At 35.0% G+C, this 27,046-nt stretch overlaps 1 protein-coding gene across 1 annotated transcript in view; it reads right to left on the reverse strand.

Annotated features, from left to right (window-relative positions):
* The window catches only part of ADAMTS19 (ADAM metallopeptidase with thrombospondin type 1 motif 19), a 276,274-nt gene that overhangs the window by 131,123 nt on the left and 118,105 nt on the right, over window positions 1-27,046 (reverse strand). The window contains exon 8 of the mRNA XM_055548380.1: window positions 11,362-11,467. Within this exon, the coding sequence (XP_055404355.1) occupies window positions 11,362-11,467 (106 nt within the window). The remainder of the gene's footprint in view (window positions 1-11,361; window positions 11,468-27,046) is intronic.

Consider the following 27,046-nt stretch of genomic DNA (forward strand, 5'->3'; position numbering starts at 1 on the left):
TTGTGCATCATTCTCAGATAAGAAATGATCATAACTTCCTTCTTCATAAATGTCTTTCACTTAGTTTATGTCCTTTATTGATTATATTAGTACTAGCCTCAAACAATGACTCTGGGGATGTTCTTTCATTCTAGAAAATTCAGATTTTTAAAATTTCCTTGAACCTATACTATGTCTGAACTCGTGTTTTCTTTAAAAAAATTCTAAACTGCTGATTCAGTTTCTTTAAATGGTTATACAGCTTTATGTCCTTCCATTACATTTTCTTAGAATTTCCCCACTTCATCAGTTTGTAACTCTTTGCCATGAAAGTATTCAGTGTATTTTCTTAGTATCTTTTTAATGTCTTTGTTATCTGTGTTACACCTCCTCTTCTCATTCCTAGTACTGTTGAATTGTGCTTATTTTTCTTGAGCAATTCTATTTTTGTCAATTTTACTTGCATTTTCATAGATCTAATCTTGGCTTTGTTCACATTTATTGCATTTTTCTTTTTTATTAGTTCCTACTCTTCATGATTTCTATTCTTTTACTTTGTTATTTTTCTAACAACTTAATTTGAAAACTTAGGGCATTAATTTCAGCATAAGGTTTTTATGTATATTTGCCGACAAAGGTCCATCTAGTCAAGGCTATGGTTTTTCCAGTGGTCATGTATGGATGCGAGAGTTGGACTGTGAAGAAAGCTGAGCTCCGAAAAACTGATGCTTTTGAACTGTGGTGTTGGAGAAGACTCTTGAGAGTCCCTTGGACTGCAAGGAGATCCAACCAGTCCATTCTGAAGGAGATCAGTCCTGGGTGTTCATTAGAAGGACTGATGCTGAAGCTGAAACTCCAATACTTTGGCCACCGCATGTGAAAAGTTGACTCATTGGAAAAGACTCTGATGCTGGGAGGGATTGGGGGCAGGAGGAGAAGGGGACGACAGAGGATGAGATGGCTGGATGGCATCACTGACTTGATGGACGTGAGTCTGAGTAAACTCCGGGAGTTGGTGATGGACAGGGAGGCCTGGCGAGCTGTGATTCATGGGGTTGCAAAGAATCGGACACGACTGAGTGACTGAACTGAACTGAAAGCTATTCATTTTCCTCTATGTACTATTTTATCTGCAAGCTGTATTTTCTAAATAGTATATTTGCTGTTGTTTAAACCTGAAAATTTTCTGGCTTCCCTAATGATTTCTTCTGGGATATATGCGTTTTTCAAAAGTATGCTTGTAAAAGTCTTAGTTTTCTTTTTGTTACTAGGTGTTTCACTTAATTGTACTATGATAAAAAAAAATTCATCTGTATATTCATCTTTAGAAATTTGTTTAGACTTACAGAATAAAACAATATATGGTTATTCTTTGTAACTATCCAATAGGTTTTAAAAGATTAGGTATTCTTTAATAATTCACTGTAGGTTTTCTATCTGCCCAAAATTCTTAGTTGTTCAAATATTTTCTATATAGATCTTTCTGCTCACTTGATCTATCAGTCACAGAGAGCTATGTTAAAAACTCCCACTATGACTGTAATTATATCTCTGTTTTGTTAATGTTTGCCTTTATACTCTGAAACTATGTCATTAGAATCTGGTTCATCCCAGACTCCCTGATGGATTCTTTTTCACACCATATCCTGAAGCAAACCATCTGTTGCCACCTCTGGAGATACACTGCCATGTAAGGGGCTGTGAAGCTCTGGCTTCCATTTACCAGGGTACATTAAACCCTCAGATCCTCCAACCAGGATTAAGACTTAGCCTCCTGTGAGTGAGAAATTCCATCTCTTTTATATCAATAGATTACTTCTATCTATAGTATGTAAAAATTTTTCTCTCTGGCCCTTTAGCTTAACTATTTATTTAAAACATTTATTTTTGGAATTTTCAGGTATTTAAAATGGGAAGAGAGAGTTCACTGTGCTTACAACATCCATCAATCCACATCATAATCTTAATCCCAATGTAAATTTTTAATGTGAAAATCAACACCAATTTACTACTTAGATACAACAATTTATTTCCTCAAGTGGATTATTTAATTCATTTCTAACAAACAATCAGTACACAATTTAGGAGGTTATATATTCTATACATTTAATAAATTTATTAAGTTTAATAAATTTATCTTTATTGAGTAGGTACATTTTTAAGTACATACTATGTGCCAAGTAAGCAAGTACTACTGTTCTAGAAGCTGGAAATATAATACTGAACTAAGGAGTCAAGAATTCAACATATACATACAGATAAATAAATATATGTCTAGAATTGGAAACATTTTATGAAGCAAATTCAAGTAGGTAGAGGAAGATAAATTGGGGGTGTGGTTATTATTATGCTTTAAGAAATGTATTCAGAAAGCCCTCACTTTATGACACTTGAGCAGAGAACTAAAAAAAAAAAAAAAAATATGGAGACAGTCATGGGACTGTTCTGAAGAAGAATATTGCAGGCAGAAGGAAAAGCAAAGGGCAGAGGATCCGTGCTTCATGTGTTTGAGTTACAGAAAAGAGGCTGATGCATCTCAAACCCTGTTAGTAAGGAGGGCAATGGAAGGCTTGAAGGGGAGGAGGCTATTCCAGGGCCTTCTGGGCTATTTTAAAGACCAGGGATTTTACCAGTGAAATAGGAAGTTACTGCAAGATTTTGAGCAATGAGGGCAGGTAATTTGCTTTGTTTCAAAAGAATCTCCCTGGTTCTGAATTGAAAATAGGCTATGGGAGGCAAGGGCTGAAAAATAAAGATCATTTAGGAAGCCACTGTAATAATCCAGAAGAGAGACGATAATGACTTGGCCCAGAGTGGCAGTAGATTAGTGAGAAGCAATCAGATTCTGGATATGTTATAAAGGTAGAGTCAACAGCTGATGAGGAGAGCGTGAGGAGCGAGAAACAGAAAGGGCTCAAGGATAATTTCATGATGTCTGGCTGAGTGTCTGGAAGGATGGAGCTTCTGCTTATTGTGATAGGAAGACTTCAGGAGGGAGCACTTCTAGTGTGTGGGGAATCATTTCTGCATGGGCATGCTGGAATAAAGTCTTGCTCCATGTAACCTTGGGTATATGTGAAACTGCATGATATTATTTTAATAAAACTTTAACTAAGAACTTATTAAAAGTTTCATACAATAGCTGAAAATGTTCTAAAGAATGAATGTGCATACAACACTTTTTCTATAATAATTTTTTATTAACATTCTATGCAAAAATTTTACTAAGACAATTACAATTATTACTTATTATAATTACTATAGTGAAGTTGCTCAGTCGTGTCTGACTTTTTGCGACCCCATGGACTGTAGCCCACCAGACTTCTCTGTCCATGGGATTTTCCAGGCAAGAGTACTGGAGTGGGTTGCCATTTCCTTCTCCAGGGGATCTTCCCGACCCAGGGATCGAACCCAGGTCTCTCACAATGCAAGCAGACACTGATTGCCTAATATGCATTGACAACTATCAAATGGATTAGGAATCTCATGATAATAAAAAATGAGCGTGGTTCATTACCCCCTGGAGCTTAAAACTGATAAAAAGATGAATGAATGTACATTTATAAAGACATGACTTACAGAACACATCCTACAGGAAAATGGCTTACTGATAAGATGTATGAATTATGATCAGTAGGAGAGAATTACTCAAAGCTGCTCCCATCCTTGTAAGGCAGAGGGTGTGGCATGTACCAATGTCGTGCAGTGCAAAGAACCACGGTCCATTAGAAACACTGGAAAAACTCTATTGCGGCTGCAGTGCTGAGAATGAGAGGGAGCACAGGGTGAGGTATGGCTGAAGACACAAGGTTGAGGATAGATAATAAAGAGGCGGTCCAGAAATAAGCTGAGTAAGTTAGAAGTGCCCTTCAGCATCTCTGGCATAGCATAGTAGTTAACAACACAGGCTCTGGATTAGGACAGTCTTGAACATCGACTCAGGCACTTATTAGCTGTATGAGTTTTGGCAGTCACCATCCCTAAAATAAAGCTAATATTACTGCCTTCCTTCTTTTGGAGTAGAGGGCAGAAGTCTTTGGTCTCAATGAGCTAAGTCAGTGTAAAGTTTTCCTGGTCAATAAATCTCCAGATACAGGAAGGTCAGAAAAATACCCACAGGGTTATATTACTATTAATTATAGTTCATATTATTATTTCCCTGATAGTTATATATTTTATAATAAAATATAAGACCTGGGGCTAAGTTTCAGTAAAGGCTTACCTGATATAAAAGGGGTTATTTTACTTTTAGTTGGAATTCACAGAGAGAGCTAAATTATTTGTGGCCCTAAATAAAACAGTACATGATACATATACATAGTACATATATGGTATATATTCATATTTTTGATACATCATTTACATAACAAAATATCTAAAACACCACTAAATTATGAAAATTATATAATTTATAGATAATCATACTATGAATAGTGAATGATTATCTATAAATTATATAATTTTCATAATTTAGTGGTGTTTTAGATTTTTTTTGTTATGTAAATTACATATCATTACATAAACCACCACCACCACCACCATGAAAAGTGAAAGTGAAGTCGCTCAGTCATGTCCGACTCTTTGCAACCCCATGGACTGTAGCCTACCAGGCTCCTCTGTCCATGGGATTTTCCAGGCAAGAGTCCTGGAGTGGGGTGCCATTTCCTTCTCCAGGGGATCTTCCTGACCCAGAGATTAAACCCAGGTCCCCTGCATTATAGGCAGATGCTTTACCGTCTGAGCCACCAGGGAAGTCCAATCATATTATGTAAATTATACATAATTTACATAACAAACAAATCTAAAACACTACTAAATATTTGCACAAAAACCCAACTTTTGTTATTTGCAATGGATTGCATCACAGTATTTATGTCTATAAAAGGACTGTATGAAATATATGAAAGTGAAAGTCACTCAGTCATGTCCAACTCTTTGTGACCCCGTGGACTATATAGTTTATGGAATTCTCCAGGCCAGAATACTGGAGTGGGTAGCCGTTCCCTTCTCCAGGGGATCTTCCCAACCCAGGGATCGAACCCAGGTCTCCTGCATTGCAAGCGGATTCTTTACCAACTAGCCACAAGTGAAGCCAAAATACATGAGGAGAGAGAGAAACAATTCAAAGAAAAACCACCTTTCAGGCTAAAAATAAAAACATTCCTCTCTCTGGCAACCATATGTGACTCCTATGCAAGACTGGCAGAGTATATAGCTGTTATGTTACAAGGCTACTCAAAGTGTGGTCTGGGCACTGGCTGCAGAAGGTGCACTACAGTGTAAATCAGCTACGTCACTGTAGCACACAATTTAGTTCAAGTGACTTTTTAAAAAAAATCTCAAGGCTTTTTCAACAAAGCCAGAAATGTGCTGTATTCTGGCATAGCTTCTTAGCTCATCAGAGGCCACATTTTCAATATAAGATCAGTTACTGAACAGTTCGGGAAGATCCCCTGGAAAAGGAACAGACTACCCACTCCAGCAGATACTGGTGGGAAAAGTATCTGCTCGCAACACGGGAGACCTGGTTTCAATCGCTGGGTTGGGGAGATCCCCTGGAGGAGGGCATGGCAATCCACTCCAGTATTCCTGCCTGGAGAATCCTCATGGACAGAGGAGCCTGGTGGGCTGCAGTACATGGGGTTGCAGAGAGTCAGACATGACCGAGAGACTAAGCACAGTACAGCACAGCACACTGAGCAGTTAATGAGAAAATAAAATTTAACGTAGAAAATTGTATTACATACACTACTGTAGATTTTAGATGACTTTCTAAGATTATATGGCAATAAAGAAGAGTGAGATACAGGGTGAAGGGAAGAAATTAGAAAAGAACTGGGCAAAAATGTTTTCCTAATTGCAGAATGAGGAAGCACTTGCAATTGCTAAAAACTATAGGAAAAAAATATGAGATTTGATTATTTAAAAACAGTCTGCAGGTCAAAAACTTTAAAAGACATGATTAAACTAAGAGAACTAGGAAGCTCTTAACAACACTGCTGTAAGTCGCTTCAGTCGTGTCCGACTCTGTGCGACCCCATAGACGGCAGCCCACCAGGCTCCCCCATCCCTGGGATTCTCCAGGCAAGAGTACTGGAGTGGGTTGCCACTTCCTTCTCCAGTGCATAAAAGTGAAACGTGAAGTTGCTCAGTCGTGTCCGACTCTTAGCGACCCCATGCCTGTAGCCCACCAGGCTCCTCCATCCGTGGGATTTTCCAGGCAAGAGTACTGGAGTGGGGTGCCATTGCCTTCTCTGGTCTTATAACTGATCAAAAAAGAATGCTCTTAACATCAAAAAAATTCTGAAAAATTATTTTCTATTAGCTTCAGTTTCCTCATCTGTAAAAAAGATGATAACAACAATACTTAGTTCCAGACTTCTGTGAGATTTATTAGATATGAATAAAATGATACATCTGATAATAAAAGACTTAATTTTTATTAGATAGCCTTTCTCAACGTAATGTAAATATGATATTTTTAAACGTAAAAAATATTGTGTAATTTTGCAGTTTAGAGTTAACACCACAAGTCTGGGTTCCAACCTGCACATTCTAAAAAAGGTTTAGGACTTGTCTTCCTCTTTGGATCAAACTCTAAGCCCTTGAAATATCCTGCCTAATAAAAAAGTATCTTTGTTTACAGAGGCCCTGAGATATGTCCAGTAGTTAATACTAACAGCGTGATTTGTGGTGGGGGACTTAGAACAGCTTGACCTCTGTAGGGAATGGGTGGTCAGCCTTGCCTACATGACTAAATTCCACCAAAAACCCTGGATACCAAAGCTCAGGTTAGCTTTTCCAGTTGGCAGTACAATGTACGTGTTCTCAGACATTATTAGAGAATTAGCATTTTCTACACAATTCCACTGGGAAAGGACAAGAGGAAGCATGTGCCATGCCAGGTATCTCCTGGGCCCTACCCGATGTGCCTTTTTCCATTGCTGATTTTAATCTACATCCTTTCACTGTAATAAACTATCACTATAAGTAAAGCAGCTTGGCTGGATTTTATGAGTCCTTCTAGCAAATCATTGAACCAGAGAGTCTCAGGGACTTTCCCCTCACACAGTAATATAACCAGTTAACATATGCATAGTAATTTACAACTTGAAATCAAAGTATAATCTATTGCTTTAAGAAGTTATGTTCATAGAGATGATTTAAGACATAAAATATAGTGAATATGTATATATATATATATATACTCAACAAACCCTGTCAAAATTATGAACAATTTCCTAAGGTATTTTTATTTATAAAAATAAAATGTTAGCCTTCATCAGAGTAAATTAATGAAAGTCCTATCTGTATTTCATAAGTATAAAAACATTAAATAATTATCAAACATTCTATTGCTGAAATTTGGGGTTATAAGAAAAATAAACACTCCCTTGATCTATCATTTAGAAAGAAAAATAATTTTGGAAATGTAATCAAAAATATTGGTATAAAGCACTTATTTCCTCTTTCTTGCTATGGATTTGAACTTACACTTTTTATATCATTACCTATAATTATGACAAGTATTACTTATATTACACATAAAATTATAATTGGTAACTTCCCAAAGGAAAAATTTAATAGATTTTTGCAGACATTATTTAAGATTCTTTGGCAATCGTAAAAGAAGGATTTTCTTTCTTTTTTTTTTTCCATTCACTTCAATTACTAAAATTCTCACCCTACCAGCAAGAGTCAGTTTTATTACTTGGTGGCCCATATTGACTTTTCCAGCTATATGTGGAGTTGCTCTGGGAATTTCCAGAAATCAAATTCAAGGCAACAAACATAAATACATCCATTTCAAATCAATTTAGAGACATTTCATATGTGAATATGAACGTATTCACATTTCATATGTGAATATGAACAAGTTAAAATGGAATCACTCTGCCATTCTTAAATTCTGGGTTGAAAAATTAAATGATCCATTTCTGCATATAGGAAGTATATGAGAAGAAGTTATAATTAAAAAAAAAAAAGAAATAAAAAAAAAAGAATTAACAGCTTCACTTAAGCAGCTTAATCTTAATTATACCTCCAAGTAAAAGAGTTCTGTTGGTGTGTTTGTGTGTGTATTTGTGTGTGTGTGTACATGTGCACATGTAAGATCCATATAATTATCTAACATCTATGAAAACTTCCCCTATTTAAGAGGCTATGTGTACATGAACATTGTTTTTTATTTCTTCTTCCTACATGTTTGTTTCATTGTGGTTTATATTTTACAGTGGATGATGATGTAATTTATACAGATGAACTTCCTGCTCTTTGTTCTTTTGATCTTTATAAAGACACCATTATTCTCACTGCTATTGTCTCCCTCTCAAGCATCAAGAAATTTTTTGGCCTATACTTTTGAGACAAACACTGCTTACTGGTAAGGAGAATTTTTAGTAACTAAGTAGTTCAACATATATCACATGTCCTGGGATTAATTCATCAAGCATTACACATACCTTTGGCACATCTCTATTGATTTTGGGTGCAGCTCTATAAAAGTCAAATAAAATAATATTTTACTACCATTTTAGCCACTCCAACCTGAGTTTCTGCTCATAAATCAATGTTTCTACTACATAAAGCTGAAGTGGCATTTCCTTAAATCATATCATATAGTTTTTTAAGTAGTTATATGCTCTTGACCAACCTTTTGCATGTTAATAAAGCAACTTGTACTGTGGTTTGTTCATTTAATTACTGTTTCTCCTACATTTTAGAATATAGCACACATCAAAGAGAAGTATACTTTTATAATGTAAAATTTCTTTTTAAAGTGAACCCTCTAGTATTCATGGTACTTGATAAAATCATTAATGTCTGTTTCATTAAAAGGTAATCAGCTACCAAATTGTTAATGCATTGTTGAAGTGAAAATTTTAAGTATTCAGAAACTTGCATTTAATTTATAGGAATTATATTTATGATTAATTTGTCCTAACTTAAAATGTTTTTAATAATAACTTTTTCTTGCCTCTAAATACTATTTCTCAGCATTCTTCATTCAAATGATACATGTGGTTTTTTCCTATAATGACTAAACTGAAACATCTTTAAATTATAAAATCAGTACTGGAATTAAGAATCTAAATCCTATCATTCCTGGTATCAAATACTGAATGAGGTCATTGTATTGTATGCTGCTGCTGCTGCTAAGTCGCTTCAGTCGTATCCGACTCTGCGTGACCCCATAGACGGCAGCCCACCAGGCTCCCCAGTCCCTGGGATTCTCCAGCCAAGAACACTGGAGTGGGTTGCCATTTCCTTCTCCAATGCATGCAAGTGAAAAGTGAAAGCGAAGTCGCTCAGTCGTGTCCGACTCTTAGCGACCCCATGGACTGCAGCCCACCAGGCTCCTCCATCCATGGGATTTTCCAGGCAAGAGTACTGGAGTGGGGTGCCATTGCATTCTCCGTTTGTATTGTATACTTTCCCTAAAGGATGATGATTTCAAAGTATATTTATCTTTTCTTCTTTTTCAAGTAACAAACCCCTCACATATCCTAGAGCACTCAAATGACAACTGAAAGCCTGCATAAGAGAAAATGAAAGTGTTTCTACACATTTAAAAACTATGACATCAAAAAACCAATCACTGCTGATAATGTCCTATTTCCTGCACTAGGTTATGGGTACATTCAATATTTGATCATTTATAGGACTATATAATTATGACCAGATCATTTTTATATACTCCAGTTTACTTGACTAAAAAAGGGCTTTTTTAAATAAAAACCATTGTCTTATATAAGTTTTCATCAAAGTTTTCCTTTACCAATCAAATTCCACTGCCAACTCAAGTTTACTCAACTGTCTACAGAGTCCAGCTATACGATGAAAACAAAGTCAGCTGGATGAATGGTAGCAAAGCGCTGCTGCCTGTGATGAGCTGGGGAGGATGGGCCCAGCCTAAAGGGTACAGACGCTACTCAGCTCCAAGGGATGGCTGCCATATGGGACTGTGCGTCTAATGCTGCCAGGTCTGGAAATTTGAATTTTTATGTCAAATTTATATTTTTTAATGTTGGCAACTGATACAATTTTTGAAACACTGCAGCCAAACCAAATATGCCTTTGACCAAAGAGGCCTCCATAAAGATCACCTCCCTGAATAGGGCTTCAGTAAATCTGAGTTCAATTAAAATACTTTTCATTTGTGCTGCTGATACTGCTAGCACGTAGAGAAGCCTACAGTCAAAATTAGGTCTGATTCCCTAACCCACATCATTCTACTATAGTGTATTTACTGTAAAGTAGTCAAAGTCTGAAAGTGTTAGTTGTTCAATTGTGTTGACTCTTTGTGACCCCATAGATTGTAGCCTGCCAGGCTCTTCTGTCCATGGAATTCCCTAGGCAAGAATACCGGAGCGGATTGCCATTCACTTCTCCAGGGGATCTTCCCAACCCAGATGCTTTACCATCTGAGCCACCAGGGAAGCCCGATTTCCATAAATACGGTCTATTTCTTACGTCATTTGAATCTCAAACAAACTTCATAATACAGGTATTATCCCCATTTTATTGATGAGGAATTCAAGATCTAAAGACAGTAGACAACTTAATGTAGAAATTCAGAACAGTATGACCTGAGTTAGATGACATGAGTTCAAATCTTTCCTCCAAGATAGTATTTTCATCATTCTGGGAGGGTAAATAACCCCTCTATACTTCAGGTTTCTTCTCTATAAGATGGGTACTCTAACAGTCTATTTGACGGGAAAGTTGTGGGGATATATAAAGCATGTAGAAATGTGTCTGGCACATAGCAAGACTATAGTAAGTGTTGCTACCACCACTTATTATTGCTATTTTTATTATTTGTAAAATGAAATCCTTGCTTTGTATGAGTTTTAAGTGAGCTAATCTATGTACAGTGCATAGAATTATGTCTGAGACGTACTTAATGTTCATTACACATGAACTGTGTGTCCAGTTTAATTCTCTTTCAAATGCATTACTTCTAAACTGTGCAGATAACTCCTTTTGCTCTCTACTGGGTAATAACAAACAGGAACTGTCAAAAGTTGTAAGCATTTTACTTGTATGTAGTGTTTTCCTTGGATGCTTGAATAATGCATATCTTTTTAGTGTCATGATTATTGCAAGGTTTATATCATTTGAAAATGTGTATTGAAATGAATCATGTGCCATGTAATGACTGTTCTGATGAGGATTTTAATAATGTAATAAGATTTTATTCAAAATATCAGGAATGGTTAAAATAATCAGAAAATACTCTTCAAATGTAAATGATCTTCCCTCCTTCATTTCCCTAATTTTAAAAATCTTAGGCTCAAAACAAAAAAATGGAAAGATATGAAGGCAATTCAATACCTCAAATTACAAAGTTATATTAGCATAGCCAGGATTTTTACTTACTTGTGGCCCATTTCATGAGCAATTGTAAATGCAAGGTTTAAGCCATTGTCTTCAGCAATAATACATTTTCTCTTTTCACTACACATTCCACTCAAGTAAGCTATACCTAGAAAACACAAACATTAATTATCAAATGTCAGAATTAAAGTCCAAATATTTATGTTTGGTATTAATAGAAGAAAAGGAAAATAACAGTTTTCCCCCTCAAATATATCTATTAAACTGTGATATCCAGCCCCTATAAATAATTTCAGGAGAAATATATATATATGTCACTCAATAAACTGTTAATAGTCTTTTAAATTTCATATTTTAGATGGAATCATTTTATCAATTATATAATTCTCCAAGGAATACTGTAAAAATACATTTTATAAATATCACTGTTCATCATCATGTAAGATAGTCACAACTTAGAAAATGTAAATAAAAAAGCAATGATTATTTAAGCATTTCTCAAATCTTGAAATCTCATTTCAAAGAAATACCCTAAAATAAACTACATTATTCAAGAAGATTCTTGAATTCACATTTATATTCTGAGTTAGTAAAATTTTGAAATTTTATTTTGTGAAATATCATTTTAACTAATGTAACTTAAAACCTATCCATGGTACTTGGAAAACTAAAAGTGTTTCCTTTGAAAATTTCTTAGCTAATAAAGACGATCTGATCCAGAGTACATGATACTGAAATATTATTTAAGACAAAAATTTCAGCAAAACATTTGACCTTTTGGTTTAAATTATTAGTAAAGATGATAGTATATGAAATCACTTATACTCATTAGTCAAAGATTTATATACTATTTTACTAATTAAGACATATACTTCAATAAATATTATTTAATACAAGGTACTATAATCATCCAAGAGTATATTTTATGTATTCTCAAGTAACAAGATATCTGTTATAAGAAATATATATTTTTTGAATTATTTGTATGTTTTCTAAATTTCAACTCCTTTTAAAATACATGTAATCTCATTTTGTGAAAAAAATTAATGGACAGGTAAAATGATTTGCCAAAGATCACATGACTACCAAGGATGAATCCATCCACCAGCTAATTTTATTTTGCTTTTGATTACAATTTAGAGCACGCTAATGAAAGATGGTTAGCTAAATGCTGTGACTTTTTTCTCTCTTCAGAAACCTGAAGAATAATGGTAAGGAATAATTAAATTTAAATAAAATGACAAATCATCTTGACCATGTTTTGGGGAGAGAAGATTCATGAAGAAAGATGGACTGATTTAGTGGAGCCACAGCTCAAATGATAGGAAAGAAGGAGTTAATGAGCACAGTAGAACCCTAGAGAGGCTCAAGACTGAAACACACAGGTTTGAGGAAAGGCATTGCTGGAGGGTTGAAAACGGAAATTAGTTCAAAGTATATCCTTAACTACTCTTTCAAACCTTCATACTAATGTCAAGGCCTGGTATCCACTGGTTTATCAGAAAAATGAAGATATATTTGTTAGGCAAAATGTAGTATATATGTGTTATTTAAAAAACAGAACTAGAGAAAGAAATGATCAAGAGATTAAGTATAAAGATGTTATTTTCTCATTGTATTTATTTTTTTTTTCCTCATTGTATTTAGAAATTAAAATAGATCTTACAGACATTCCAAATCCACAAAGAGATGAATAGCTTCTCTATTAATAGATGGGTGGAGGGACATATGAATGGATCAATAGATGATAAGTCCTACTTTATTTGGCTTATTAAGGCAATTGAAATTACGCTATGATTAAATCTAGATAAAGTAGAAGGAAAGATGAAGGCAATAATGAGCAGAAGGAAGAAGAGAAGGAAGAGGCGAGAAACACGTTCTTTAGTTCCATTCAACAATAAGTGAAATAAAAACTTTTAAAAATTCTTAAACATAGTGTGAATATTATCAGTGCTAAAGTGAAAGTTAGTCACTCAGTCATGTCCGACTCTTTGCAAGCCCATGGACTGTAGCCTACCAGGCTCCTCTGTCCATGGGATTCTCTAGGCAAGAATACTAGGGTGGGTGGCCATTGCCTTCTCCAACGGATCTTCCTGACTCAGAGATCGAACCTGGGTCTCCCACATTGCAGGCAGATTCTTTACTGTCTGAGCCACCAGGGAAGCCCTGAGTGTGATAAGGCATGGTCTTATTAAAACAACAAGAGATGGAAAATCAAGATTTAGGAGTAACTGAACTTGTATCCTGACTGAAGGGAAGAAGAGAGGTGGAAAGAACAGAGAGAGAGATGCAGAGTAAAAGTGAAGTATCCCCTCTTAAAGGATATCAAAATTCTCTTGAGCATTTTAAGACTTTTAAAAACACATAATTTGAGATTAAATGTTCTGCACAAATTCTAAATCAAGCTCAACTATAATTAGCATGCTGATGACCACTGTTTGGTACAAAATTTCCTTTAGGATGCCCATATATTTTTTCCTGTTTTTCACAACTGAAATAATTTCATCACCATATGTAGATTAAAATTCAGCCAGTGTGTGTTGTCATGTCATATATTCCTTTGCTATATGGACCAGTACATATCAAATTTAATCACTTTAATAAGTATTATATTTCTTCACCCATACCCATTCAAATATATTGTTCCCAAATAAAGAGGGTATTGTTGCTTGTTTTTAAATTCCTGCATTTTCTCCATTATTCTTTTTCTTATATACTTTCCCATATTTTTCTGTAATATTACTACATTGGCCAGGATTTTCAATGTACTGTTGAAATATCTGTGGTACTGAGCTCTTCATTTTCCCTGCTGACTTTAGGAGGAATGTTTACAGTTTCACAATGGAAGATGATTCCTACAGAATTTTGATAGATATAGCTTATTAAGTAAAGGAGCTTAATTTATAACATTTTGTATGTCTAAGTGAAAAAAAGGAGGCAATGTTATCTGAGGCATGGGTCAAAGGTGAATGGGAGTTGGAAATACTTTTTGGAAAAGAAACAGAAGCTTGGAATAGCAACTGAGAGAAACAGAAAAGACAGCCGATGAAGAAGGCAGGAAATACTTAATGTTAATGGATCAGAAAGTATATGGTTCTGCAGTGGATGGGGAGCAAGAGCCTGGGTGGTACTAACATGCCCAGTTGAATGGTATATAACCTAATGGCTGACACAGAGAAGGTTTCCGTTTGGATGAAATCTGGGCTGAGGTTTTGTTGATCAGGTATAAAGGAAGAATCCCAGGGTGTAAGAGATTACAGTAAAACTTAAGAGTCAGAGAAAAGATAGAACTTGCAACGGCTCTATGCTTGATAACTAAAGAGGAAGGGTTGGAGCTTGATCATTAAAAATGAATACAGTGGTCAGGAGAATGGAGTCATCAATGAAGTAGAAGAAGAGACACTTTCCAAAGAAGTATTGGAGACTGTGATATGAGAGGGATTTAGGGATTTTTAGATTTCAGAGCTGAAATTCCAAGACACGACTTAGGTATTGCCATGAGGGTATAAAAGGGCAGAGGTAGAGGTTGAGGTCAAAGAATCATTAAGTAGTGCTCAGGGAACTGATACCATGAACATGGAATTGCACCTGATCACAATTAACTCAGGAAGGTGGGAAACATAGCCAATATCCACATGAAATGTGGGCAGGGATCAAGGAGAGAGATGAGTCACAGTGACAGTGAAGGATATGATGGCAAAGATCAGAGTATCAGCTCAAATGGTGAGTTTTTATATGAGGATAGGAGAGATTCTGACTTAGAAGCAGCAGTGGGAAGCAGGGGGAATGCAACAGTGTAAAACTTTGGTATCTTCCCAGCACCAGCCCAGTGGTACAAGGATGAGAAAGAATAAACAGTGACCTCTCTGGGGACACTAAATTCTTCACTGCTGCTGCTAAGTCGCTTCAGTCATGTCCGACTCTGTGCGACCCCTGAGACGGCAGCCCATAAGACGCGCCCGTCCCTGGGATTCTCCAGGCAAGAACACTGGAGTGGGTTGCCATTTCCTTCTCCAATGCATGAAAGTGAAAAGTCAAAGTGAAGTTTGCTCAGTCATGTCAGACTCCTAGCGACCCCTTGGACTGCAGCCCACCAGGCTCCTCGGTCCATGGGATTTGCCAGGCAAGAGTACTGGAGTGGGGTGCCATTGCCTTCTCCCACTAGGTACGGGAAATCAGTAACTATTGTATGGTCATATTAAAATATATGGTGATAAAAATGATCTTTACAATATACAAGATATTTTATACTATAAAATATTTTATGAAATAAAATTCAAATATTGATAGAGGAATGATTACAACTAAGTGTCAAAAAATCCAAATCACATTTTCATAGAACAAAAAGACCACATAAATATGCTAAATTGTTAATAGCACTTATATTATGTGAAGTGATTATAGGTGATTTTTCTTCCTTTTTTCCCATTTTCCAAGTTCATGTGTTTAAAATAGCTTTACAGTGAGAAAATTAAAGACAGAAAATGATACTCATGTCTATGAAATCTGAGCAGTAATTAATACAATGTCTTCTACATCAGAATGTAATTTAACAACCAAAAAAGATCCTCTCCTATTGTTCTTTTACTTAAGTGTAAAGTCAAAATCTTCAACCAAGTTTCTAATAAATTTGAATTTCATTGTTCTTACATTTGGCACAAAAGGAGATTTTCTTTGACTTGAAAGTTATGGAGAATAATTGTAACCATGACTAATTTAAATGACTTGCATTATTCTGTTTAAAAGCCCTTGCTTTTCAGGTCCTTTCAAGAACCCACATGTTTCCTATTATAATAAGGGGTAGAGGTTAGGAGGGGAAAGGATTTAACACAGCTGTTATTTAAAGATAGATATAAGACAGGCCCTTTTTAAAGCACTTTTTCAATATAAAAAAGTTATGAAAAGACAAAGGAAACCAAAACAATTTCTAATTTCTCAACTAAAAATTAATCAAATCATGCACCAGGAGTCAAGAGAATTTCACATTTGAAAACAAAACACTGGACATGATATGATATACCTCTTCAAGATAATCAGAAACCTTTAAAACTCTACAGGATGCATGTTATAATAACAGACTAATTAGAAAATCAGAGTGTTTTTTTTAATTAATTTATTTTAATTGAAGACTAATAAGGTTACAATATTGTGGTGATTTTTGCCATACATTGACATGAATCAGCCATGGGTGTACATGTGTCTTCCCATCCTGAACACCACTCCCACCTCCCTCCTCATCCCTTCCTTCTGGATTTTGAGTGCCCTGAGTTTGTATGTGATCAAATGGGTGTATTCTACCAAAAGTAAGTCTTCCAGCTGCAGAACTGTTGCTTTTAGCCAGGAGGTAAACTGCCTCAGTTCTGAATCCTAGCTTTCCTGGCACAATCCTAACAAGTTATTTACCTTACGATTGCACCCTATGAGGTAAGTTATTTATCTAAGTGTCCTACTATTTCTTGAATCCTAATGTAATGTATGTGACAAGGGCCAAAGGTACATACTGAGCTCTGCCTTCAGGAGTATAAGCTACACAAACACCCATTTAAAAATGTTATCACTAGACATAAAGACATACATAGGATATTATGGGATAATTTTTTTAAGACACTGAATAGGGGAAAATCAAAGCAGGAAACAGTTTTAGAGAGTGAAACAGGTTGGTGGTATCACTGAGTGGGAAGAGGTAAGTCAGGGAAAGAAGTGAAAGTTGGGTGTGGAATTTCTGAACAAAGGATTGATTATGGAAAAGGGTAAGCAAATTCTTATGGGAATTGATGCTACTGATAGAGGGGAAGCTTCTGTTCTTTAAATATGCAAGCCATGTAGTACATCTCTGCATCAGCACGGTATCTGGCACATTCTCAGTAAGGGGCACTTTAAAGGAAAAGCATAGAAAGACTAATATAAAATGTGAGTCGATTGAGGGCTTTGAATAAAAAAATATAATTTAGAAGAAACAAATGTATTTCATCCACCAATTAGAAAAAATTTATAATAACTTAATAATGGTGCCCAGAAAATGTAAAATCCACTTACACAATAATATTCAAATTGGGCTTTGAACATATTTTAAAACAAATACTCGCCTTACTACTTTGCAAATTATCTGCCTCTCTTCCATTAAGAGACAAGATGATCTAGGAATATAAAATTATAAATATATAAGTTAAGAGTTTAATATCACTATAATTATAAAGGTATTTAAGAATAGGCTTCCAGATCCTCTTAAATGTTTAAGTCATCTATAACATTCTTAACAGTATAGTTTCTACAAATACTATGAAAAAAGTGACTCCTAAGAATAATCAAAAACAGTATTAGTTTAATAAAAAAGTATAACAGGCTCTGTGGTCAAATAAGGCAAAATATTGTTTAGACATTAAAATGTTGTTTGTATGTTCCTATATCATGGGAGAATGAGACTCTTTTGTGAAAACCACATAGAAATGTCAAATAATATACAATATACAAATTTTTTTAATATATAGCTAAGGTTGACGTAAAAATAATTCCAAGTACAGGAACAAAGCTTAAAAAGTTCAAGGCTTGAGTGATAAGATCATGAGTTAATGCTGTCAGAACCTGGGTATCATATAAGACACAAGTCTTATTAAATAATGGGTGTGGTTCCAAAATGCATGACAGGTATTTGGTGAATAAAGAACTAAGATCCATATACAAATAAGAAAGCCTGGAATTGATGCTGTTAATGACTTTGAAACATACTTGAATATAACTTTAAAAATCCCAATGTAGGGAAGCAACAAGGAACTCTGGCTCAAAATAAATTCTGGGAATGCTAGAAAAGACTCCATAAACAAATCAAAACCCAAGCCATCATCATGCATAAGTGTAAAGCCAAAAGAATACTAAGCCATGAATGTAATGTACAAATTGATCATACAATTTGGGGATCATGCAAGGATTACAGAATTCCTTGTCAGTTAAGTAAAAACAAATGAAATATCACTATGATATCATCTCAGCAAACAGAAAATTCCCACAGGAAAGTCAACTTAAGATCACAAATAAAAATCACCAGCCAAGTGAAGAAAGGGTACATTGTGAGAGAGAAGTCACTTCCATATGAAAATTAGAGAATAAATGGTGATGAAATAAAGACATTTTTAACATAAAGATATGGAACCTGAAATCCACATTCACTGGGCCACCACAAACCAAATGCATCTTTTTGTAAATTAGAGATAGAAACCCCTTCTAATGGTACATTATATCAAAATATTGGTATAGATAATGCTGTGATAAATACAGGAATGCATCTCTCTTTCTGAATTAGTGCTTTCATCTTTCAGATGAATATGCAGAAATGGAATAGATAGATCAACTGGTAATGCTATTCTTATACCTTTTGAGGAATATCCACACTGTTTTCCATCAAGAATCAGGATATGGAAATAACCTAAGTGCCCATCAATAGATGAATGGATTAAGAAGATGTGTTATATATACACAATACTACTCAATTATTAAAAAAAAAAAAAAAAAAGGATGCAATCTTGTTATCTGTGACAATTTGCTTGGACCTTGAAGGAATTAGGCTAAGTGAAATAAGTATAATAGATGAAGAAAGATAAATACCATATGACTTTACTCACATGTGTATATAAACAAACAAAAACAAAATAAATGAACAAACAAAACCAGATAAAAACCAAAAGATACAGACAACAGAGTAGTGGGTTACCAAAGTGGAAGTGGCAATGGGGAGGGCAAAATAGGGGTTTAAATGCATGGTGACAGATGAAACTAAACTTATGGTAATGAGCATAATATAGTGTACACAGAGGTTGAAATACTATATAATGTATGCATGAAACATAATGTTATAAACCAATGATACTTTAATACATTAAAAAGCTAATCAGCAAAAATTATCAGTATAAAGAAATGTTGAAGAATTTTCTTCAAAAAGAAGGAAAAAAAATCTCATAATGAAACATGAAAATGCAAAGAAAATAAAGAATAAACATATAAACTGTAAATAAATATCAAGTCTACAAAACACTGATTTTAATGTTCTACAATTTTAAAACACAGAGAACTGAATATAGTGGGGGGAATGAATGGAGTTTAAGTGTTCAAAAGTCTAGCAATATCAGACCAGTAAAAGGAGACATGCATAAGACATACAGTAATTTCAAAAGAATAGGAAAATAATATATACCCACAATTGTAAAGAAAATGGAATACGAATATTGGATTTACTTATATAAAAAGGCAAAAAAAGGTAAAGAAACAAGAAATAGAGTGAAAAATAAAACAGATAACATTTCATACCAAAAATTTAATTAAATATAAAAGACTAAATATAGTAAACTCAAACTAAAATGATAGAACTGCATAATAAAAATAAACCCTAGCTGTACTCTGCTTCCTAGAGATACACTTTAAAAATAAGGACATAGATAAGTTAAAAGTATAAGAAAATAAAATGGTATAATATGTAAAAATTAACCAAAACAGAGTAGAAGAGATCATATAAATACTACAATTGTGCAAATTATAGCAAAGTGAATTTAAGCCACAAGCATATAAAAGATAGAGGATTGTTTTTATAATAAAAGGATTTCTACAACAAAGATATCACAACTTATGCTATGCTATGCTATGCTAAGTCAATTCAGTCGTGTCCGACTCTGTGTGACCCCATAGACGACAGCCCACCAGGCTTCCCCGTTCCTGGGATTCTCCAGGCAAGAACACTGGAGTGGGTTGCCATTTCCTTCTCCAATGCATGAAAGTGAAAAGAGAAAGTGAAGTCGCTCAGTCGTGTCCGACTTTTAGCGACCCCATGGACTGCAGCCTACCAGGCTCCTCCGTCCATGGGATTTTCCAGGCAAGAGTACTGGAGTGGGGTGCCATTGCCTTCTCCGATCACAACTTATAGGTTCAAAATACATAAAGCAAAATGAATAGAATTAAGAAGAGAAATAGACAAATCTACAATTAAACTGGGAAACTTTAATGTGTCTCTTTACAGCTGATGGAACAACCATAAAAAATTCACTAAGGACATAACAAATCCAAACAATAAATCAGCATGTCTGTCTTAACTGACCTAATAACATTGCACACAACAAAAGTCACATTCTTTTTATATGTACATGGTATATTTATAAAACTGACCACTTAGTGAGTATTGGAAAACACTCAATACATTTCAAATGTGGAAATAATCCAAAGCATGTTCACTGGTCATGATGTAAATAATCTAAAGAACTAAAAAGATAACCAGAAAAAACCAAACAGTCTAGACATGAGATGATACACTTCTAAACAGTCCACAAGTCAAAGAATTTATAATGGAAATTAGAAAGTACTTTAAACATAGTTATAATAAAAATAAACCACATCAAAAATATGTGAACTGCAATGGCAATACCTCGGAAAATTCTTAGTGTATATTAGGGAAAAAACAAGAGACTGAAAAATCAATGGTTAAAATTCCTCCCAGGAGATGGGAAAAGAAGAGAGCATCAAAGCTTAAGAAAGCAGAAGGAAGGAAATAATAAAGAGGAAAATCATGGAAAAATAAAACAAATGTAAAAGAAAATTGACAAAAATGGAAACTTTCCTAGTAAGCTGATTAAGAATAAAAGAGTGACAAATACAAATACACTACCATCAAAAATGAATAAGGAAATGTCTCTACAAATCCTAAAGACAATATGGTAATATATAAAACAGCATGCTAATAAATGTTACAATTTACCAAAGTTGTCACAAGAAGAAACACAAAATCAAAAAATTCCTATAATAACCTCCTTCTTTCATTGTACTCCAACTATATTGGCTTTTTTGGGGGTGAGGGGTAGGAGTCATTTCTCAAATGACACAAGCATGTTTTTACCTCAAGGCTTCTTCACTGGCTTTTCAGCTGTCTGGAACATTCTCTACATAGATCTCTTTCTAGATCATCTATCAATTTTTAAAAATATTGTAACCAAGCAGGATCCTATGGAGCCTTCCTAGGGGAGACCCTTCTTGCCATGTCCTCTACCTGCCTCTCGCAGTAAACCTGTAATCTCCCAGGCCTCCCCTGGGTGACAAAAGCCTAGCTCAAGAATTAATGAGTGATAAATTAGGAATTTGGGATTAATATATACAAAAAAAAAAAATTAATGATTGAAAACTTGTGAACATACAGTGACAAAAGCAGCAGCTGGACCAGCAGGGCTATAACAATTTAAACAAGTCAGCCATAAGGCCGTCACAGAATCTTTAGTTCCTCCCTGATGTATATAGAAACTGTATCTGATACACATTCCTGAGTTGTTTTATAGATATTACAGCCCCTACCAAATGGAAGAACTATATGATGACCATGAGCATATAGTCCCCAGTCCAACTGGAGCCTGAGGACTGATAATGTTAAGCCCTCTGACAACACCCTATTACCTCACCACCAATCAATCAGAGAATTGTGCACAAGCTGATCATATCTCCAGCAATCATATCTCCTCCTCTCCCTCATCTTTCCTTTTAAAATGCTTCCCTGCAACTTATCAGTGAGTTTGAAGTTTTTGCACATTAGCTGCTCTCAACTCCTTGTCTGGCACCTACTCCACGTCTGCACGTTCTTCACCACACCTGGTGTTAGTAGATTGGTTTTACCGTGCACAAGTGAGCAAACCCAAGCTCCATTCTGTAACAACAACACTTTTTCAGTAAGGCATTTCTGGATCACCACATTTAAAATTATAAATAGGGAGGGGCTGGGACTGCAAAAAAAAAATAAAATAATTAAAATTATAAATACTCTTTTTTCCACCCTGGTGTTCCCAGGTTATCTCTTCCTTAGATCTACTGTTTTTTTCTATGCTTCATTTTATTTCATTTTTAATGCCTCATTTCCTTTTTATCTTTTAACATACCAATTAATCTAATTATTTACCATGACTATTGACCATCTCTCCTTCAGTGTGTGTCACATGGGCAAGAAAGCACTGAGAAATCAATTTGTTTATTCACAATGTATAGACTATGCTTTGTATATACAGTGATAATAATTTTAAAGCACACCAATACACAATTCTCTTTTGTATTTCTACACAGGTGATGTTTTCCTAGTCATCTAAAGACTCTGCTCTGATAGCAGGTTGGAAGGGATTAGGATTACTGGTATTCTATTGGAATTGTAGAGGATATGGATTGGGAAATCCCAGGTCAATATAGCATGGCTCAAATAGAGAATTAAGGAAAATATGGTGTGACTATAGAGAGAGACTTAACTATCACTTCTGAGCCTACTTTGATTCTCACTGTCAAGGGGTGGGTGGTTTAATGCAGGGGGCTTCCCAGGTGGCGCTAGTGGTAAAGAATCTGCTTGCCAATGAAGGTGATGTAGGAGACTAGGGTTCAATCCTTGAGTTGGGAAGATATCTTGGAGAAAGAAATGGCAATCCACTCCAGTACTCTTGCCTGGAAAATCCCAGGGACAGAGGAGCTACAATCCATGGGGTCGCAAATAGTTGGACATGACTGAGCACACACGCACACACACACACACACATACACATGCACAAACACACACAGAGATGACATACTAGAAGCTGAGCAGTGTCTCCAGTAGAAGCTGGAAGGGTGGGGAGTGGTATGGGTGGGAAGGTGAGGAACGGGTGAAGAGACCTGAATAGGAAGGTTACAGAACCCTGAGTTGAATATTCTTGAGTTGACTCCACCAGCTACATTCCTGGGACCCAAGTGCAGTGGTGTGTTGTGTTGCCATGTAAACTAAGACTTTCTTCACTGTGAAGCAACAAAGACCTAAAGATCTCCAAGGGCAGAGAAAGAATGGTGATTTCTGATCTACAGCATATCACCCAGGCTACTTGGAAAGAATCAAATGAGAATTTGGGGGATTATCTGGCAAAATGAATATGAGCTAAAAGCAAACAAAAGCAAAAACAAGGTAGTAATTTAAACTAGAAAAAATATTAATTGACAAGTTTATATTTTCAGCCACTTGGAATCAAGTAGGAACTTGTGAAAGATACAATCTTAATATATTATAGAAAGCTGCTGCTGCTGCTGCTAAGTCGCCTCAGTTGTGTCCGACTCTGTGCGACCCCGTAGAGGGCAGCCCACCAGGCTCCCCTGTCCCTGGGATTCTCCAGGCAAGAACACTGGAGTGGGTTGCCATTTCCTTCTCCAATGCATGAAAGTGAAAAGTGAAAGTGAAGTCGCTCAGTCGTACCCGACTCTTCGCGACCCCATGGACTGGAGCCTACCATGCTCCTCCGCCCATGGGATTTTCAGGCAAGAGTACTGGAGTGGGGTGCCATTGCCTTCTCCATAGAAAGCTAGATGTAACATTTTCTTTGCTTAATTTAGTATAAGTTTGACCTTGTTCTGTGTACTGAGACAAAATTAACTACAAATGGGAATATGCATGTTAAAAAAGTTTGTGTGCATTATATTTTTAATGGACTTCTGAAGGAAAATAGGACAGTAAGTAATGCCTCATTTTATTTTGCTACCTTAAGGTGCAATGGCGATATCTAAGGCACTGCACCAGTGCACAGTGTATATATACCACTTTGAAATCCTTGGCAAGCTTTTATATGAAGTATTAATATGGTGCAGAAAGAAGAAGGTGAAAGATGGTTTAAGTAAATGTTTAGAAAAAGTGAAAGAAAGGGAGTCCAGAGGGAGAGTGGTATGTAGGGTGAGCAGAGGTGGCCAATTCCTAAATACTTCTGTCCTTCTGAGAGATGGAGAGAACTTCACAGTACACATTCAAAACAGATTTTGTTGGTGCTTTTGTTGTTTTTACCCTGACGTGACTTATCCACTGAACAACAACAGACCTTCCTTAAGGTTTATTAAGTCACACCATTAAACCTGACCCGCCTCCTCTCCACATGAGGGTAATGAAAAGGATCACTTTTGTATGGAAGGCAGAACAATTAAGAAAATTTATGCCTGCAGGCTAGTTTTGTGCTCCTGCTATTGTATTCTAGATTTATTCCACTTCACATCCATTTTGCATCTCTCTTCAGAAAATGTAAGAGGGAGTTATCGGACAGCTTTAGAAGTTCAACTCTTAAATCCTTAGAGAATTTTAACGAAGCCAAACTCCCATGTACATCATTGTAGTTTTATATATCATTAATAATATATACCATCTGAAATTCTTAATTTAGATTTCAGTGAAACTCTGAAAATATAAATCTAGTGGCACATTCAAAAAGCCACATGTGGTAGATTACACATCTAACTCTTGTAAATCAGTAATGAGAACTTACTGTGCAGTCAACCACAAACATGGCTAAAACTGGTATTCTCATTCCTAGGTTAATTTTAAAAAAGATAAATCAGAGTTCTTAGGCTTTATACATAACAAATAAAATTACGTTAGTGATTTCATCTGTCTTGGAAATTAAAAAACTGTCATGACTTTAAAAAATAGGTAAGATGAAACACAGTTAAAGATTCTTGTGAAGTAAGTTTAAGGATACAGCTGGAAAAATTTAGAAGTGTTCTGATTGCATATAAATCAGGAATTTTGGCTAACGCATTTTTATAATGTTATAATGTAATCATATCCTGAAGGCATTAAACAGGGACAATTAAAACTAAAAATATCATGCTACTAAAAAGCTGTAAAAAATTGCTTTTTTAGTACACTAGTAAAATCATTGACAGCATGCATTCATAACTACAAACCAAATCAAAACTGTTTGACACAACATTCTTTTTTTACCTTGCCAAATTTTAGTCATTTTGTTACTTTTCAAAACTTGCTTTCTACTATATGGCCAGTATTTTTATTCAAGTAAAGAAATAATTCTATAAACTGGAGAAATTTAAAGAATATAATTTTAATTATAACACAATTACAAATATGTGATGCTCTTAAATATTATTGTTTAATATACTGCTTTGATATAATCTGTCAAATAAAACATGTATACTTAAGGACAAGTGATTCCAACTCTAGATACATTAAGATTGCAGTTTTTTACGTCTATACGCTGAGGCAATTGATAATAAATGAGATGGTAAAAACTTTTCTCAAAGATGATTTGATGTTTTCTAAAATCTTGATTGGAATTTAATAATAATTTTTTCATGACCTGTTTTCTGCATTAAGCATAAAAAAGGCAAAATGCAAAAAATGAAATCTTAAAAATTGAGGCTCTATGTCAAATATTCTAGGGTTTGAATCCAAACCTCAGATTTTAGCTCTGTGATATGGGAAAGTTCTGTTTTTGAAACCCCAGTTTTCCCAACAGTAAAATTAGGAAAGCAATCATTTTTCTAGGAATGCTAATTAATTTAGATAAAATATTTTAGATAAAACATGCGATGGCCTATCTGAAACATGCTAACCATTAACCATTAAACTTAGCTTTCTTACATGTTAAAATGGGTAACAATCTCTTATGATAGAAAACTCTTAAAAGGTTAAAGGAGGTGACATTTTAAAAAAAACTATAGCACAGAATAGATGCTTAACAAGTATTATGATTCACTGAAAATGTTATGTAAGTAAACCGTGAGCCTAAGCTGTACTTTCAGATGCTTATAGTAAGAAGAACTCTTAAAAACTACAAGGAGGACCTCAGGGAGTTTTCTAAGTTAAAATGATTTTTGTTTCGCAAAGTTATGCTCATCATATTTTAATATTCATACTGTGTTAAATAGCACCATTAAAATATTTTCTAATACAAATAATATTCTAATTAAAATAAAGCTTAAACAGTAAAGCATCTTGAGAAGAGAAATATTTTAAGAATAACCACTTTTCATAATAATTCCTTAAGAATTATGTATCCCAGTCTTATCCCTACAACATGTCTTGCCAAAGTAGAAATATAAAGTATCTGATTTATGTTCTGGCCAGTATCTAATAAGAAATACACTAGCAGCCAAGAAATAAAACAAGATAAGCTCAGCCTTTCTTTTATTATAAACCAAGAAAAGATACCATTTTCCTATCATGAATTCATTTCTATGCACAAATACACAGCCTGAGCACCTGGGATGCTCAATCATTACACTATACACTGAGGACAAAAACAAGTATTGAGCAAGATCGTTGTCCACAAAGTGATTAAAAGGAGAGGGAGCGAACGGTATGAGTTATAAGAAAAGTAGTGCTAAGGTCTGCCAGGTACATGTATAGAGTGAGAGATGATCCAGAAGGCTAAAAGTGGAAATTAATCAGGGTTCTGATGGATGGGTAGAGTTTCCACAGTGATAAAATGAGTAAACAACAACAACAACAAAGAAATAGCCTTCTTCTTGTAAATTCTAAAACAATACATTTGAACATACTCACCTAAAATCTGCAAAATTTATCAGCTTTTAAAGCAGGTCTTTCTAGTTATAATATTTTTATTCATCTGAGAATATTCTTTCATTCCTGCATTCTGTCATATCAGAAATTCATTCTGAATTTCACTTTCCATCTATTTTGTCAATCCTTTCTTTCACTATTTCAAAAAGGTGTGCCATCAGCTGACTTTCATGGTTTGCAAGGAAAAATCTGCTGTCATTAGAATCACTGTTCCCCCAGAAATAAGACGTTGTTTCTCTGTGTCATTTTTTTCTGTCTTTAGCTGTCAGTGTTTGTGGTAATTCTGACTGTGATATCTCCGGCTTCAAGTATTTCTTGTTTGGAGTTTACTTGGCTTCTTGAATCTGATGGTTTAATCTTTAGCCAAATTTGAGAAATCTTCAGTTGTATTTCTTGTCTCCT

Source organism: Bubalus kerabau, chromosome 1, assembly GCF_029407905.1.
Source record: "Bubalus kerabau isolate K-KA32 ecotype Philippines breed swamp buffalo chromosome 1, PCC_UOA_SB_1v2, whole genome shotgun sequence".
In the NCBI taxonomy this organism is placed as follows: domain Eukaryota; kingdom Metazoa; phylum Chordata; class Mammalia; order Artiodactyla; family Bovidae; genus Bubalus; species Bubalus kerabau.